The following is a 16,902-nucleotide window of genomic DNA, read 5'->3' as shown; positions in this document are numbered from 1 at the left end:
GGACAAAGCCCCATTTAACAGCTCATTTAGGAATACTGACATCTGCATGTATGTTACGGTAGTGGCTCTCTTATATTTCCAGTATGTCATCATTAGAGGTATTTTAAAGCCAGATGAAAAACCTAATCTATCCTGGTCCTGGTATGTTGATAAAGTAACATTGATCGTATATAAAAACATAAATTGGTCAGTTGTGATATTTTGACACATATAATATAATAATATTATTATAATACAGGTGATACCCATATAATTAGAATATCATGGAAAATTGAATTGAATTGAGGCAAATGGATGATAATACTTTATAGAGGGCTGACATTTCTGTATTTAAAATCCCTTTTTTATTAATTTCATGTAATATTAAAATTTTCTGAGATTTTGAATTTGGGGTTTTCATAAGCTGTAAGCCATAAGAATCAAAATCATAACAAATAAAGGCTTGAAAAATCTCACTTTGCATGTAATGAGTCTATATTTTGTATTATTTTCACCTTTTAATTTGAATTACTGAAATAAATGAACTTTTGCACCATATTCAAATTTTTCGAGTTTCACCTGTATAATATTATGATATAATACATATATAGAGTGTTGGATGTTTTTTATGGATAAATAACCATATGAAGTGGTTGTGTGACTGGGTTATAATTGGGATAACGATCAACAAACTAACCTCAGATCCGCAAAACATTTCCTCTATTTCCCGCAGTTTTTCAAACGAATCGGATCACGTCATTAAACACAAACGGGGCTTCGTTCGTCTTTAGTGGCCAACATGTAATTGGCCGTCACATATTAAATTAACACACGCTCTGAATATCATGTCCATGAAGTCCTAACCAATGAGAAATCGAGTTAATATCTTTTATATAGGCTACTAGACCTAGCATACTATCTATGGTTATTATCCTTGTTCATCCTAAAGACAGCAATAAATTAATCTGTTTGGATAACTCTAGTTTCAATGTTTAAGAACTCGTTTCTGAAGCAAACTGGATAGAAAATCAGGGTATCATTTGGATAAAGAGAGAGAATTATTATTAATTTAAATATGTTAAATATGACATTTAAAATGCTGCTATATTAGGCCTGATGTCTATTGTTACAATATAACGGCAGGCAACAATGTGATTTTCTATAGTGATGTATAGAATGTGTGTCTATGCTTCTATTATAGTGGAGGAGATTAAGAAAAGTTGGAAAAACTTAAGGGACACTTCTATCATGAAGAAGAGGGAGGAAAGTGAGGCAAGTGCCCCTGACTGCAGCTCGCAGATCGAGGAGGGACTAAATGTGGGTTGGGCTAAACGTTTAACTCCGATATGGCGCCATCTGGTGGCGCAGATTCGGCAGTACATTGTTGTGTAGAATATAACGATAATATTATATTTGATAGGCCTATATACATATCATATATGTAGGTTTTAATATTACTATATAATATACTAATTTCATAGTTAAATGTATGTTTTTCAAGGGGACACTGTGAGGACCCCCAGACCCACTTTCACTCACTCTAATTCGGCCACATCCATAACGCCAAGCCACTTCCAGGCCGGCCCCCAGCCGTGTGCCTCAACCCAGCCCCGCCAACCGTGACTCTCTGGTTGCGTTCCGAATCGCATACTTTCTACTATATAGTATGTAGAAAAAAGATTTAGGCCATTATTTTAAGAGGGTGACGATATGCTAAAAAGACCAACATTTGTTTGTCATTATAACTGATCCAGATCTCCACATTAGTGTTTCAAGATGTGGGTCAGTAATTTTGTTTTATATAGGCCTATTGTATTTATTTTATATATTTCGATTAAAGAGAACTCTACAGTTGTTTCAGCACGGCGAGAGAAAAACCCTTCACCACTACGCCACATTCTGATTGGACAAAGACTGAATCCGTCGATCTGATTGGTCCATTCTTGTCCCTCTCTCTAAACACTCCGACTGGAAACACGGACCGTTATAGAGCGTGACACCTTACAGATACATTCATTATATTGCTTGAAATCATACATACAAAACCTCGTTTAACACAATTTTACAGGCGCGTTATTGTTGCTTTCTGAACCGGCAGTGAGGAAGGAATGCAACGTTTGTGTTAAAAGGTAATTTGTTCCACACTTTTATCGCATTATTTCATGCTATGTGGCTGTGCTAACGTGTTGCCGCAGACTGTAGCCCTAACCATGTTACCCTAAAGACAATATCATGATAATATTTGACCCGTAGTGACTTCTACCTCTTCTTACGGTGACATTTAGTCTGTAACCTAACGCTATTTTCCTGTGTTTATGGGTGTTTTTGTCAAATTTTATGTTGTAGCTAAAGCTAGCAAGCTAAAGATGCACACAGCACTGCAATGTGTTCAACTTATGTTCAATGCAAAACAGTCATAGCTACTCCATAAAATATTGACTATTAATAGGGTGCCAATTAAATATTTAGTCTTGTTTCATGTCTCATCATAACATGTTTTGCAAGAGAGGCGTGAGAACAAACGACCTATGTGCTAAACACAAAACATTTGATGATACAGTCAGGCTGTTATTACTTCTTATGTAAATATTTTGTGTACATATTTACATTTTACAGCATTCAACCCTATTCAACGTTGGCTTCTTACATTTCATTTTAAATTTTAAATGTTTTATTTTGTGTTAATGTTATGTTGGTCTGAGGTGGCTCTTTTGACTCGGTGTTTCTCTTCATACATATTATTTTCTTTTGTTTTCTTTCTTCTGTCACACTAAACATGAAGTAATTGTTGTGCCATTCGCCTTTTTATTTGTGTTTCCCTGAAGCAAACCAGACAGGCTTTGACATGAGACAGTACCGATAACTTATGAGTCAGACGTTCTGCCCTGTTATCAAATCCTGTTGCATTTACTTTTAGGTGTGTTACTGCATTCATGTTTTTTCGTACTGTGTGTTCATAAGTTGAACGCCTATTTCCTTGACCTGCAAATCTAATTTACCCACGCGGTATAAAGTAAGCGACCTTGAACATACACATAGAAATCGGTTGTAATTTTGGGGACTGTAGCTCAGTGGGTATTGGGTGGTCGACCCTCAACTGCAGGGTCGGTGGTTCGATCCCCTGTCTCCCCGCCACATGTCCAAGTGTCCCTGGGCAAAGAGACACTGAACCCTAAATTGCTCCTGATAGTTAGCTTGCACCCTGCGTGGTAGCTGCTGCTGCTATCGGTGTATGAATGTGTGCTCCAGTGGTAAGTCGCTTTGGATAAAAGCGTCTGCTATATGACAAGTAATGTAATGTAATTTATAAATTGTGCATTTTCTCTCTCTTCCACAGTCCCAATGTCTTTCCATCATGACCGTGGGGGTCCCAGTGCCAGAGGAGGGGGGGGAGTAGGGGGAGGTAGTGGACACATGAACCCCCCCAACCCGGGACACCAACAACAACAGCAGCAGCAACATGGTTCCCCTCAGAATCAAAACTACCAACGATCGACCCTTCACCCCCATCCACCCCCCTCCCAAACCAACATGCCCCCTAACACCAACCCTAACACCAACCCTTACCAACACTACGACCCACAAGCCCCCCTCTCTTCCAGCTACCATGGAAACAACAGCGGCGGTTACATGCCCCAACCCCAACATCCCGACTACATGCAGCAATACTCTCCTCAGATTCCACCAACACAATCTCCCCAACATCAAACTCAAACCCCTCTCAATCTGAACCAGCAACAGCATCAACAGAGCCCCGTTTCGCGCCCACCTTTCCCAAACAAGCCCCCACCAAATTTCCCCCCACCCCCCATGCCAACACAAGGGTCCCAAACGTCCGCACAAAACCCCTACCACCACCACCATCACAATCCGTATATGATGCCCCCTCCGCCCAATTTTCCACACCCACACTTACCCATGCCTCCACCGATGGCCTCCCAGGGTATGGGCTTCACCCCCCAGTATTCGATGAACCCGCACCCCCCTTTCCCCCCTCCCCCTACCTTTAACCCGGGTTATACCCAAAGTCCGGGGTCATTCAAACAGGATCAAGGGTTCAGGCAGGGCGGGCAGTACAAGTATGATAAACCCATGGATAACAGGTGATGCTTTTTTTTTTTTTTTTTTTACTTTAACAGACATTACAGTTTAAACATGACAGAGGACAATATTTTGTGTGACATAATAGGAAATAGCAAGTGTGTGTGTGTGTGTGTGTGAGAGTGAGAGAGAGAGAGAGTGTGAGTAAGTTTGTGTGACAGAAATTATGAAGAAGTAATAAATGGGAAGAGAATAACAAAAGTTCAGTTAAGAGAGATGATGATTTGAATAATGGTCATATAACCGATAAGAAAAATAGATATGTCAATTGATAGAATTCAATTAATACAATACAAGGGGCTAAGGGCCGCAAACAACTGTTCATTATTGAAGTTAATTAAAATGTTCCCCCTTTAAAGGTGCAGTGTGTAATATGACATCATCAAGAAAGTTCTACAAAGTTCTAGAATGCAACGCTCCCTGGGTAACCCCAACCCTTTAGAATAATAACAGAAGCTACAGTGGCCTTCAAGGACAAGAACAATTCTAAATTTCAAACAATGCACCTGATGACATTCCAACTATGACACTTTCAAGATGGCGGCACTAGGCCTCGGTCCAAAATATGCAGAAATATGGACATATATGAGACCCTTTCTAAGGGGAAAAAAAATTATAAAAAAAAAAAAATTCAGCTATTATGCACTAAATTAAATGTACTTATGGATATTATAATTACTTTCTACAAAATCTGCTTGGAAATAAAACCCAAAATTCTACACACTGCAGGTTTAACACAACAATTATCTGTATTATCATTGTTTTAGTTTTAAATATTTTTTGAATTCTCTCTTCATTTCACAGGAGGTCTCCAGATCGAGGGGGTTACCGTCATGACGACCACAACAGACAGAAAGGCTACGGTAACCAAGGTAGCTACGGTAACCAGGGTAGCTACGGTAACCAAGGTAGCTACGGTAGCCAAGGTAGCGGTGATCGAGGTAGCGGTAGCCACGGGGATAATAAGCACAAGATGGAGTTTCCTGGAGGAGACAGGAAGGACAGAGGGAGGAGTCCAGATAAACGGGGCCGGTCGGCGGTGGAGGGCGGCGGGCGTTACCGGGCAGATTACGAGAACAGAGGTCGCAGCCCGCCCAGACACAGGAGCAGGGAGCGAAGCAGGTATGTTGGAGGAATTTTATACATTTTTTTTAATGTTTTTTTTAGGGCATTTTTATGCTTTTTATACGACAGTGTGGAGAGACAGAGAAACGGATTAAATGGGGCACACATACAATTACTTAACACAAAGGTAAAACAACAGATATGCAAACTTAAGAAGCGGTGACCAGCATTTAATATTTAGTATTTTGATTTATAAAAAAAGTATTTAAACAATTGAAGGTCCTATGTACATAGACATAGAGTTGGAATGTGTCAGAGAGGGGGAATGACATGCAGAGAATGACCCGGGCTGGATTCTAACCTGGGTCTGCTGTGAAGAGGACTAAGACTCTATGGAGTGAGGAGGAGGGGCGGGGGGGTCTAACCACTACACCACGAGCACCCCCACCATGATGAGACGATTTAATTGGCCGATTATAGCCTTTGTTGAGATTAATCATTAACAGCCAAAATGTTAACACTTTTATCATTCCTAATAAAGTTCAGGAAACGTGTCTTGGGTTTACTTAGAAATGACCCCCAAATGTGTGTGTGTTCACAGGGAGAGGCATCGGCACAGAGAAAGTCGCCGATCCCAGTCGCCCGACAGGCACAGAAAGAGACCAAGAAGGTACAATGACAAACATTACACCTCTGTCTATAATTTTTATTTATTTTTTTACATTATAAAAATGTTCTTGTAAAATAATATATTTTTTTCCTTAACGTGGCCCTGATACTCCGTTATATGATTGTGAAATATACATACATAAATATCCTTTTGTTATTTTCTTTTCTTCTCAGTCGCTCCGGTAGCCGTGAGAGAAAGCGTGGTCGTTGGGAGGAGGAGGGGGGGAGAGACAGAGAGCGAGAGAGAGACAGGCGCTCCGAGAGTTCCTCCGCTCCAAGTAGAGAACGCAGCTACAGCTCTGCGCGCTCTAACAGGGAATCTGATGAGGCCTCTTCCGCTAATACAGACAGAGAGAGGGAGAGGGAGAGAGAGAGGGAACGGGACAGAGAGAGAGAACGAGAGAGGGAGAAGGAGAAAGAGAAGGAGGAGGAGAAAGAGGAGGAGGAGCTGCTCAAACCGGCCTGGATACGATGCACGCACGCAGAGAGCTACTACTCCAGCGACCCCATGGACCAAGTGGTATAGTGGATCATTCAATTCACTTTATACAAATGTACTAAATTACTAACATAATCAAAATATGCAGGCCACACACAGACAGACAGACAGACAGACAGACAGACAGACAGACAGACAGACAGAGACACACACACACACACACACACACACACACCCTCTCTTACCAATCTCTTAGCCTGTGTGTGTGTGTGTGTTTGTCAATGTGTGTGTGTCTCAGAGGACTCTGCCTGTGAGAGTTAGTTACTTGCACATGGATGGTTGTGATCACATAACCCTTTTGCTCTTTTGTGAATGGATTAGCTGTAGAATCCAGTAAACGTATGCGATGCCCTAGTTTTATATTGGGCTTTATATAGTGACTGCATACATATCAATGACACTGCAATGCATGTGTACTTTTATGAATTATAATTGACTTTTTTTTATTGTTTTATTAAAGGTTGATTTAGCGATTCTGGAGAACGCTTGTTGTCAAAATCAGTGAATATCTCCTCACGATGATCCACTACCTGTAAAAAAAAAAAAATAATCCAGTGTTAATTCACAGCCTAGGCTTTGTAAACAGCTAGCTATTGCTACGCTGGACCCCCTTTGTTAACATACCAGTTTACAGAGCCTAGACTGTGTATTAACGCCTGCTTTTTTTCAGTGCACACACAGTACGGACATGTAGCGAATCGTGAGGATACAGTTTATTTACTGATTTTTACATAAAGTGATTGTGTCAACACGCTTTCTCCATCGGTCCTCATTCTATCTCATATTAACAGACCTTAGATATTTTACATGTATTATTTTTAATGTATGTTCCAGGGCGACTCTAGTGTTGTGGGGACCAGTCGTCTGCGCGTCCTGTACGAGCGCTTTGAGGAGGAGCTGGTGCAGAGGCAGGAGAGAGCTAAAGACGCCCGGCCCAAATGGGACCCGCCCAAAACCAAACTGGACGAGGACCCAGGTGGGAAGGCCTGCAAACCTGGTCTGTTATATCAAGAAGGGTTCAAATCAAATCTAATCGGTTTTATTTGTATAGCCCAACATCACAAATAGACATTTGCCTCAGTGGGCTTTACATTCCATACAGTATGACACTCTCTGCCCTTAGTCCCTTAGCTCGGCTGAGAAAAAACTCCCAGTAAGACAACCCTTTATCGGGATTAAAATCAGGATATTTATGATACAGTGTGTGTGTTACGCACTGTTTCATAGTTTTGTGCAAACAATAGTTATGCAATGTTGAAATTAAAAAAGTTTGAAAAACTCAAATTTTCAAGGCTAGATTGTCCACTAGATTGTTGAGTATTGAGGCTAAATAAAAGTTGTATGTTTTTAAGTTTTTAAACTGCCTTCATTTGAGCCAAAGTATTATCCTTTGTCGGGATAACTTATCATTCATATGTAATGGAAATTTATTGGTAAACATGTGTGAAAAGAGGGTAAGCAATTAATACTAATATGTACATCAAGATATTACTGTTAATTCTGTATTTGTTTGGAAGATATTGTATGTGAAATCCTTATGGTGTGGTAACTTGAGAGGGGATATGCGGAAAGACAAATTTAAACGTAACCATTGCCCAATAAAGTAACTTAACTTAATGGTGGAGGCATGATATTAAACAAAAAGGTCTCCCTTGAAAAAGAGTCTTCGGTCTCAATGGAATTTACCTGTATAAATAAAGGTTTAAAAAAAAAAAAAAAAAAAAACAATATTAAAAAAACTACAAATAACTTCTTCTTCTTCTTCTCTGGCTGTTTAGACTGTAGCAGCAGTGAGTCGGAGTGCGAGTCGGACGGAGGAGGAAGCAGCTCGTGTTCCAGTGAAGACTCTGACGTGTTTGACGTGATCGCTGAGATCAAGAGGAAGAAAGCTCATCCCGACCGGCTGCACGAGGAGCTCTGGTACAACGACCCCGGACAGGTACATATCTACATCTATATAGATAGATAGATAGATAGATAGATAGATAGATAGATAGATAGATAGATAGATAGATAGACACTTTATTGATCCCTTGGGAGTGTTCCTTCAGGGAAATTCAAAAATCCAGCAGCTGTAGTACATACAACATGACACAAAATAAGTAACACAAGCTAAAATGCATCAATATACATGGTAAAAAAGTAAAATTCAGATTTATATTTATAAATACATTTAAAAAGAAGAAGCAGCAGCAGATCTATAACTATATATCTATATTAAACATTAATATATACAATACATAAGCGACAACAACATTTTAATTAAAATCATCAAAAACAGACATACAGTGTTTATTTATGTGTATATACAGCTCTGGAAAAAATGAAGAGACCACTCCAAATGTTCAGTGTCTCTCGTTTTACTATTTATAGGCATATGTTTGAGTAGAATGAACATTTTGGTTTTATAATATAAACCACTGACAACATTTCTACCAAATTCCAATAATTTTTTTTGTCATTAAAGAGCATTTTCAATAAGTTATGTAGAGATGAAGATTGAAGAACAATCCAGACTGGTCTCTTCATTTTTTCCGGAGCTGTATCTCTAAACATTACTATATACATTCAATTCAATACACTTCAATTCACTTGAGTGGCAGGGCGATAAGCATGTGTTTAAAGAAAACTACAGTTTACGGACAGGTCTGTAGAGTTAGGAAACCACATTCAGTTATTTTTAAAATGTTTCATTATTGTTTTGTATTAAAAAGGACCTATTATGCTTTTTCATCTTTTCTGACCTATACATCCTGTTAAGTGCATCTTCGACATGTAAAACGTTCCACACACTCACTCACTCACTCACTCACTCACTCACTCACTCACTCACTCACTCACTCACTCACTCACTCACTCACTCACTCACTCACTCACTCACTCACTCACTCACTCACTCACTCACTCACTCACTCACTCACTCACTCACTCTCACACACACACACACACACACACACACACACTCTCACTCACACACACACACCCCCACACATGTCAAGCGGAGCAGTTTGTGTGTGTGTATGTGATATAGGTTATTTTCTGTCTGCCCAGATGAATGATGGTCCCCTGTGTAAGTGCAGCGCCAAGTCCAGACGAACAGGCATCCGCCACAACATCTACCCGGGGGAAGAGGTAGGACACGCACGGAATAAATACATAAATAAATATATCACCCTCTCTTTCATAACCTTCAAGCCGTGCCATATAGGGGGCCATGGACAGTATTCTAGAAGGCCTAAATGTATTCTATATGTACTTTTTTTTTTTTTTTTTAACCTTTATTTATACAGGTAAATCCCATTGCAACCGGAGACTCTTTTTCAAGAGAGACCTGTTCCCATTCCCACGTCACCATTCATAGGCCTTTCACACCGCCGCAAAATCGGCGCTAGTTCTGGGCTTGTTCGGAGTTAGAGCCAGTGTTTTGGTTTCACACCGCCAGAGAGCCTGCTCCGGGCCGTAAAAACCGGGGGAACTCATACCCCAGGATTGAGCAGGGTTTGATAAGAACTGCTTGCGCGAACGGTTGGGGGAGGGATTATCCTGACCAACCAGAGCAACTCAAACCTCATGCCCGCCATATTTAAAAACACCGCTACTACGAGACGTAAACATAACATAATTACCGAACGTAGCGATCAAATTGACCGGCGAGAATACGCTGTATGGGTCCTGTTTGCTTAAGAAAGCAAAGCGAGAGCCAACAAGTGTAAAAATAAGACGTATTCGCCGCTGTTGTTGTGCTTAAAGCTAGCGGTAGCTTTAGCGTTAGCCACAAGAGCAGCGGCGTCGGGTGACGTACACACACGTTTACAGTGACGTCATGACGTTGCTCTCTTGCCGGCTCCATGGCTGTCTCCGGTCGATGTGAAACCAACCGGTTCATAACTGGGATAAGGCTGTAACCAGTTTTGAACTGACCCCAACACCAGCCTGGAACTGACTCTTGGTTCATTTTGGTGTGAAAGGCCTATCACACACACATTCATTCATACACCAATAGCAGGCTAACTATCAGGAGTAAATTAGGGTTCAGTGTCTTGCTCAGGGACACTTCGACATGTGGCGTACAGTACAGTGGCTGGTCTCTCCATTGTTTTAAAGGCACATTAAGATTTTATCACCCGAAAAGAAGCAAATTGTTATATCAGGTTTGTTGAGTGAAAGGGGGAGTTGAGCTAGAACTATATTTTTGCAACTCCTGGGATTTTGAAAAGAAAATCTCCTGCGTTTTTTAATTTACTTTGCACATTTTAGACAAGACACTGCAGGTGAATAGGGCAAACATTTTTTTACAAAACAGTTGTCAAATGTTTTTAAATAATTATGCACATTTGGAAATATCTCATATATCTGTACATAACATTTTCAGCGTGTTTTTTAGAGCAAAATAGACAACAATCTCAAAATTGACCAGTGCTTGAAAAAAACGTTATTCCCTTCACTGTCTCGCCTTGCAACAAAAACATCTCTGCCCTATTTTATCATAAGTGTGATATAATGCTCTATTATTAGACATTTATTAAACTCTTTACATTTACAGAGAAAGCTAAGCTCAATCAGTGTTGTTTATTCCCCTTTCTAATTACCAGTAAAGGCCAGTTAAAGGTCACAGATTCCTTTAATGAGTTCATTTCAAATTAACATCCGCCTCCAGAGCAGACTGCTAGACTGTTGGCTACACATCAGACAATTTAGCAGAATTTTAAACAGTATTGTATAGTTCTAAGGTCAATTTATATCTTAAATAAATCTACATGGCTGGCAGACTTAACACAATGAACAACGCTCGCCCTCTTGACAGAGAATTAGTTGACTTAATTAATTAATTTGTTGACTAATTGTCTGTTACGGCCTAAGCTGACCTGGATATTGTCAGTCAATTTAATTCGTTTTATATCGCTTTATAGTATATGCGAAGGGAGACTGTATAATTTTTTTTTATTCGTTTTTTTGTATAGAAAAGTGAAAAGTTGTTAGTTTGTTACAGACGGGTAGTATGAAAGAATAAATAAAAAACAACTTATGCCACTTACATCGAAGACTATCAATTTAAAAGGATTATAGGTAAGACGTTTGTTATCACACCATTTTTAAACAATTATGATTTTGTCTTCCTCATTTTGTGTGACTTAAAGTTGCTACGAGGAACATTGAAATATTTCTGAAACATATATGCGAAGGAAGACTGTATCGATTTAAAAGAATTATAGGTTAGACGTTTGTTATCACAATATGTTTTTTCAACAAATTATTTTGTCTTCCTTATTTATTTTTATTTTTATCATAATCTTAATGAATATTTTTCACATTATACACACTATATAAACTGTGGACATGAACTACAAGAGACATTCTTGTGTTGTTTGAGTTAATCTGTGTAGAGACAACAACAAAAAAAAAATAGACATTTTTGTTTATAATAACTGTTAAGTGTAGGGAATTCCATTGACTTTTTATTTAGTTTGGGACAATTACGGTGTTGAAAACTAACATTTATGCTAATACACTGAAAACAATGCATCTGGTTCGTCCAATGATATTGTCATGTTCATGTCAAATAACATCTACAATAAAATCTACAATACAATTTATAAAGAAAAAATTTGAGTTTTACATACATTCATTTTTACCTATCTGTATGTGTATTGGGCTTTCAGGTGCAACCAGTACAATGTCAGTATTCTGTTATCAAAGGGTATTTAGATACATGTCAGATATATATTGATATTTAAGATATATTTTTTTTTGTTGGCATTTTTATGCTTTATTGATAGTGTAGAGACAGAGTTGAAATGGGGCAGAGAGGGGAGTGACATGCAGAGAACGACCGCAGGCTGGAATCGAACCCGGGTCCGCTGCTGGCCGAGGCCCATGGGGGGTGACGTGACGCCCTATCAACTGAGCTAAGGGCGCCCCCGATATATATTGATATTTGTGTGTGTTTTTCAGGCCACTCAACCGTGTCGTGTGATGAACAACAATTCAGGGAAACTCTTCCACTACCGGATCACTGTGTCTCCTCCCACCAACTTCCTGGTAGGACTTTGTCTAATTTTATCAAGACCCTCAAATGGGTAAATGCTACTAACTGATTTACATTATGTACAGGGTTTGCATGGCTCCTTGATTTGGATTAAATCTAATAATAAGAATGTTAGGAATCGATATGTCTAAAAATGTCTTAAAGACCTACTTCACCTGAGGGAAGAAAAACCTTGTTCATTATATTATAATAGCGGTTTTATAATGATAGGACGCCGGTTCCGTATGGGTGAAGTATTCCTTTAGATATGATCTTGACAGGTCTTCCAATTTTTTTGGTTTATAAAGTCAATGTTACTTTAAAACGTTTCTTAAATTCAGTTTAATCTTTCAAGGTTTATTTGGGAGTTTTTTTTGTTTTCGTCACACATCACAAAACACATCATTCAAAGTGAAATAGATCCATAGCATTTAAGGGACTCACATTCTCTCTATTATCCGTACACATTGATATAACTTTAATGATTTTGAAATATGTCTAAATCACTTTAATAGCGTCATATTGACTGCATGTGTTACACTGGTCTTCTCCTGTCCTCTCTTCCAGACTGACAGGCCGACGGTGATCGAGTACGATGACCATGAGTATCTGTTTGAAGGCTTCTCTCTCTTCTCACACAAACCTCTCACCAACGTAAGTCTGTTATAGCTCCCTCTAGCTAACGTTATAGCCTAGCTCCCTCTAGCTAACGGTATAGCCTAGCTCCCTCTAGCTAACGGTATAGCCTAGCTCCCTCTAGCTAACGTTATAGCCTAGCTCCCTCTAGCTAACGTTATAGCCTAGCTCCCTCTAGCTAACGTTATAGCCTAGCTCCCTCTAGCTAACGTTATAGCCTAGCTCCCTCTAGCTAACGTTATAGCCTAGCTCCATCTAGCTAACGTTATAGCCTAGCCCTGTCTCGTTAAAGGTGCTCCGAGGAACTTTCATCTTGTGAGGGGCGACTGTGGCTCTGGTGGTAGAGCGGGTCGGCCAATGATCGAAGGGTTGGCGGTTCGATTCCCGCCCTGCCACTTATGTCATGGCTGTTGTGTCCTTTGGCAAGACACATCACCCACCTTGCCTTGTGTGAATGTCGATAGTTAGCCTGCTATCGGTGTATGAATGTGTGTGTCAATGGTAACAGGTCTCCCTTGCAAAAGAGAAAGTCAAGTTGAAAAAAAATATGCTAGAGTGAATAAATCCCTTTTCTCCTAACTCCACTCTCCTCCAAATAAACTTCAAATTGTCTCTTTGTGTCTAAGGAGTCCGTCAAATTCTTTGTTGCTTTTTCTCACTGCGGTGACCTTAGCTGTCCCGTAGCTTTTTAGAAGGCCTATCATCGCCTGTCAAAGAGGTCCTGACTTTAAATAAAGGCCCCTCTCTCTTCTATAGGCCTGACTTTCATCTTAAAGGGGACGTTTAAAGGAGCTAGGGATCGATCGGGGACCAGTGGAATTAGTTTTTTGAAAAATCGGTTTAAAGTGTGAATATTTTAGTGTGTGTGTGTGTTTGTGTGCATGTCTTTGTGTGTGTGTATGTCAATGTATCTTTGCATGTGTGTGTGTGTGCGTGCGAATGTGTGTGTGTTTCCCTGTGTCTCTGTATGTGTGTGTTTTCCCTGTGTCTGTGTGTGTGTGTGTGTGTGTCTGTGTATGTGTGTGTTTCCCTGCATGTTTGAATAATAAACCACTTGGTCAATATCCTTCTAGCTTGAAAAGAAGCCCCGAGGATTAACCACGATTTGAACTGGATAATTTGAGCGAGGCCTTGTTAAAAGCCGGGGTAAACTAAACGCTTTACGTGGCAGTGTGGGGGGGATTAACACACACACACACACACACACACACACACACACACACACACACACACACACACACACACACACACACACACACACACACTAGTTAGCTAAAGGAATGGGCGCGAATGAATGAATGAAGCTCCCAGGTTAATCTCTCAAAATGGACTCCTGTGCTCCGACAACAAAGACTGTGTAACCGAGGGAGATTAAGCACAGGAGAGCAGGCTAATCTTGTCAGCGAGATTTGAGTTGCTCCATTTTCCGCGTGTGTGTGTGTGTGTGTGTGTGTGTGTGTGTGTGTGTGTGTGTGTGTGTGTGTGTGTGTGTGTGTGTGTGTGTGTGTGTGTGTGTGTGTGTGTGTGTGTGTGTGTGTGTGTGTGTGTGTGTGTGTGTGTACTGTGGAGCTAAACCTAAAATGTTAGAAACAACCTTACGTGTATGGAAACAAAAAAAGTGCGTACTTACTGTCATTTGTATAAACCTGCACAATTTCTGTTTCACTTTAAAATCCAAACGCTTACACACACACACACACACACACACACACACACACACACACACACACACACACACACACGTTTGTACGGCTTCACTTGCGAGACCATTCATTGACATAATGCATTCCCTATAGCCCCTTACTTTAACCCTAACCATCCAAACTAAATACACTAACCCTAACATAAGCCTTACAACCTAGTGTTAACCCTCAAACGGCTCTTTTAAAGGCCTGTCCTGAAGGTCTAAAACTCTCTCACACACACACACACACACACACACACACACACACACACACACACACACACACACACACACACACACACTTGAAAAAGCTGTAACCTCTGCTTATATAACACACTATATAATGAATCCCTTCTCTGTCCCTTTCTTTCTTTCTTTCTCTCTGCAGATTCCATTGTGCCGCGTGATCCGCTTCAACATAGATTACACCATTCACTTCATAGAGGAGATGACACCCGAGGTCTGTCAAATCCCCCACTTTATCTCCCCAAGCCTTTTCTCACCCGCCATTTTGAATTTTTTTATCGCAATCGTCCCACTGTTACCCTGATACCTTTTGGCCCGGGTGTTAATCCCCCTTTTGCATAAGAAGGGGGAGAAAGATATTCTTTTTAACCTACGTAAGGGTTTGATTACGGAGATAAAGGGCGACTTATAAGATAAAGTTAAGAGTACTGGATTTTACTTATCTGTCTATTCTGTGTGTTAAGTCACTCCTCATGGCACTGCCGAGTGCTATGGACGGTTTATTGAGACGGCTTCTATTGTATGGTAGAGATAAAAGAGAAAGAAGTTAGAGAGAGAGAGAAGTGTGTGTGTGTGTGTGTGTGTGTGTGTGTGTGTGTGTGTGTGTGTGTGTGTGTGTGTGTGTGTGTGTGTGTGTGTGTGTGTGTGTGTGTGTGTGTGTGTGTGTGTGTGTGTGTGTGTGTGTGTGTGTGTGTGTGTGTGTGTGTGTGTGTGTGTGTGTGTGTGAAAAAAGTTAGAGAAAGAGAGAGACATTTTCATGATATATTTTTTAGAATAAACAGTTTAAGACCGTTGAAGTTGGAAAGATATTGACAGACATTCAAACTTACAGGATCAATAGCTCATAAGTAAAATGTTGTTGTGTAGTACTGTCAAGTCTATTCACACTCTCTCTCTCTCTCTCTCTCTCTCTCTCTCTCTCTCTCTCTCCCCTCTCCCTCTCTCCCCCTCTGTCTCTCTCTTCTCCCTCTCTCTCTCCCTCTATCCCTCTCTCCCTCTCTCTCTCTCCCTCTATCCCCCTCTCTCTCTTTCCAGAACTACTGTGTGCGAGGCTTGGAGCTGTTTGCCTCTTACCTCTTCAGAGACATTCTAGAACTCTACGACTGGAACCTCATAGGTACCATTCCAAAAAATTCACAATAAAACAACACACACTATTCTAGACCATGACAGCTGTCCCTAGCACGTCGATAGCATGAAAAGACTTTGCACAGCAACAGATTACGTAGAATATGGACGCATACAAGTGCATAAACATATAGCAAATTTAAACACAGACAAAATCACATAAGCGCAGACTATTAGAGCAACTTCATGAAGTCACATGTAATTAAGATTTTATGAATTTAGCCTCCAATTCCATGATTAGACATACTGTTAGAAAATGTACAATAATGAACATTGATTTTCACCTTTATAAAATCAGATACAATTTGATATTAAAGGTGCAGTGTGCAATATGACATCATCAAGAAAGTTCTACAAAGTTCTAGAATGCAACACTCCCTGGGTAACCCCAACCCTTTCGAATAATAACAGAAGCTACAGTGGCCTTCAAGGACAAGAACAATTCTACATTTTAAACAATGCACCTGATGACATTCCAACTATGACACTTTCAAGATGGCGGCACTAGGCCTTGGTCCAAAATATGCAGAAATATGGAGATATATGAGACCCTTTCCAAGGGAAAAAATAATAATTCAAAACTATTTTTTCAGCTATTATGCACTAAATTAAATGGTAAATGGTAAATGGACTTGACTTATATAGCGCTTTTCTAGCCGATTTTCTCAGCCCCAAAGCGCTTTACATATCTTACCACATTCACCCATTCATACACACACTCATACACAAATGTACTTATGGATATTATAATTACTTTCTACAACATCTGCTAGGAAATAAAACTCAAAATTCTACACACTGCAGGTTTAAGTTAAATTCAATTGAAAGTTGTTCTCTCTGCATGGACACAAAACTGTTATTTTTCATCCT

General features: G+C 40.0%; 1 protein-coding gene across 1 annotated transcript in view; it reads left to right on the top strand.

The window, feature by feature from the left end:
• Window positions 1-1,960: 1,960 nt before the first annotated feature.
• The window catches only part of LOC307267709 (ribonuclease 3-like), a 98,430-nt gene continuing 83,488 nt past the window's right edge, over window positions 1,961-16,902 (top strand). The window contains exons 1-12 of the mRNA XM_080050091.1: window positions 1,961-2,108; window positions 3,317-4,082; window positions 4,885-5,202; window positions 5,747-5,815; window positions 5,989-6,334; window positions 7,148-7,289; window positions 8,092-8,252; window positions 9,365-9,445; window positions 12,266-12,352; window positions 12,906-12,992; window positions 15,047-15,118; window positions 15,940-16,021. Of these exons, the coding sequence (XP_079906217.1) occupies window positions 3,322-4,082; window positions 4,885-5,202; window positions 5,747-5,815; window positions 5,989-6,334; window positions 7,148-7,289; window positions 8,092-8,252; window positions 9,365-9,445; window positions 12,266-12,352; window positions 12,906-12,992; window positions 15,047-15,118; window positions 15,940-16,021 (2,206 nt within the window). The 5' untranslated portion in view covers window positions 1,961-2,108; window positions 3,317-3,321. The remainder of the gene's footprint in view (window positions 2,109-3,316; window positions 4,083-4,884; window positions 5,203-5,746; window positions 5,816-5,988; window positions 6,335-7,147; window positions 7,290-8,091; window positions 8,253-9,364; window positions 9,446-12,265; window positions 12,353-12,905; window positions 12,993-15,046; window positions 15,119-15,939; window positions 16,022-16,902) is intronic.

This window comes from Ammodytes marinus, assembly GCF_949987685.1.
Source record: "Ammodytes marinus genome assembly, chromosome: 21".
Taxonomy (NCBI): domain Eukaryota; kingdom Metazoa; phylum Chordata; class Actinopteri; order Uranoscopiformes; family Ammodytidae; genus Ammodytes; species Ammodytes marinus.
This window is presented reverse-complemented; position numbering and strand designations above follow the sequence as displayed.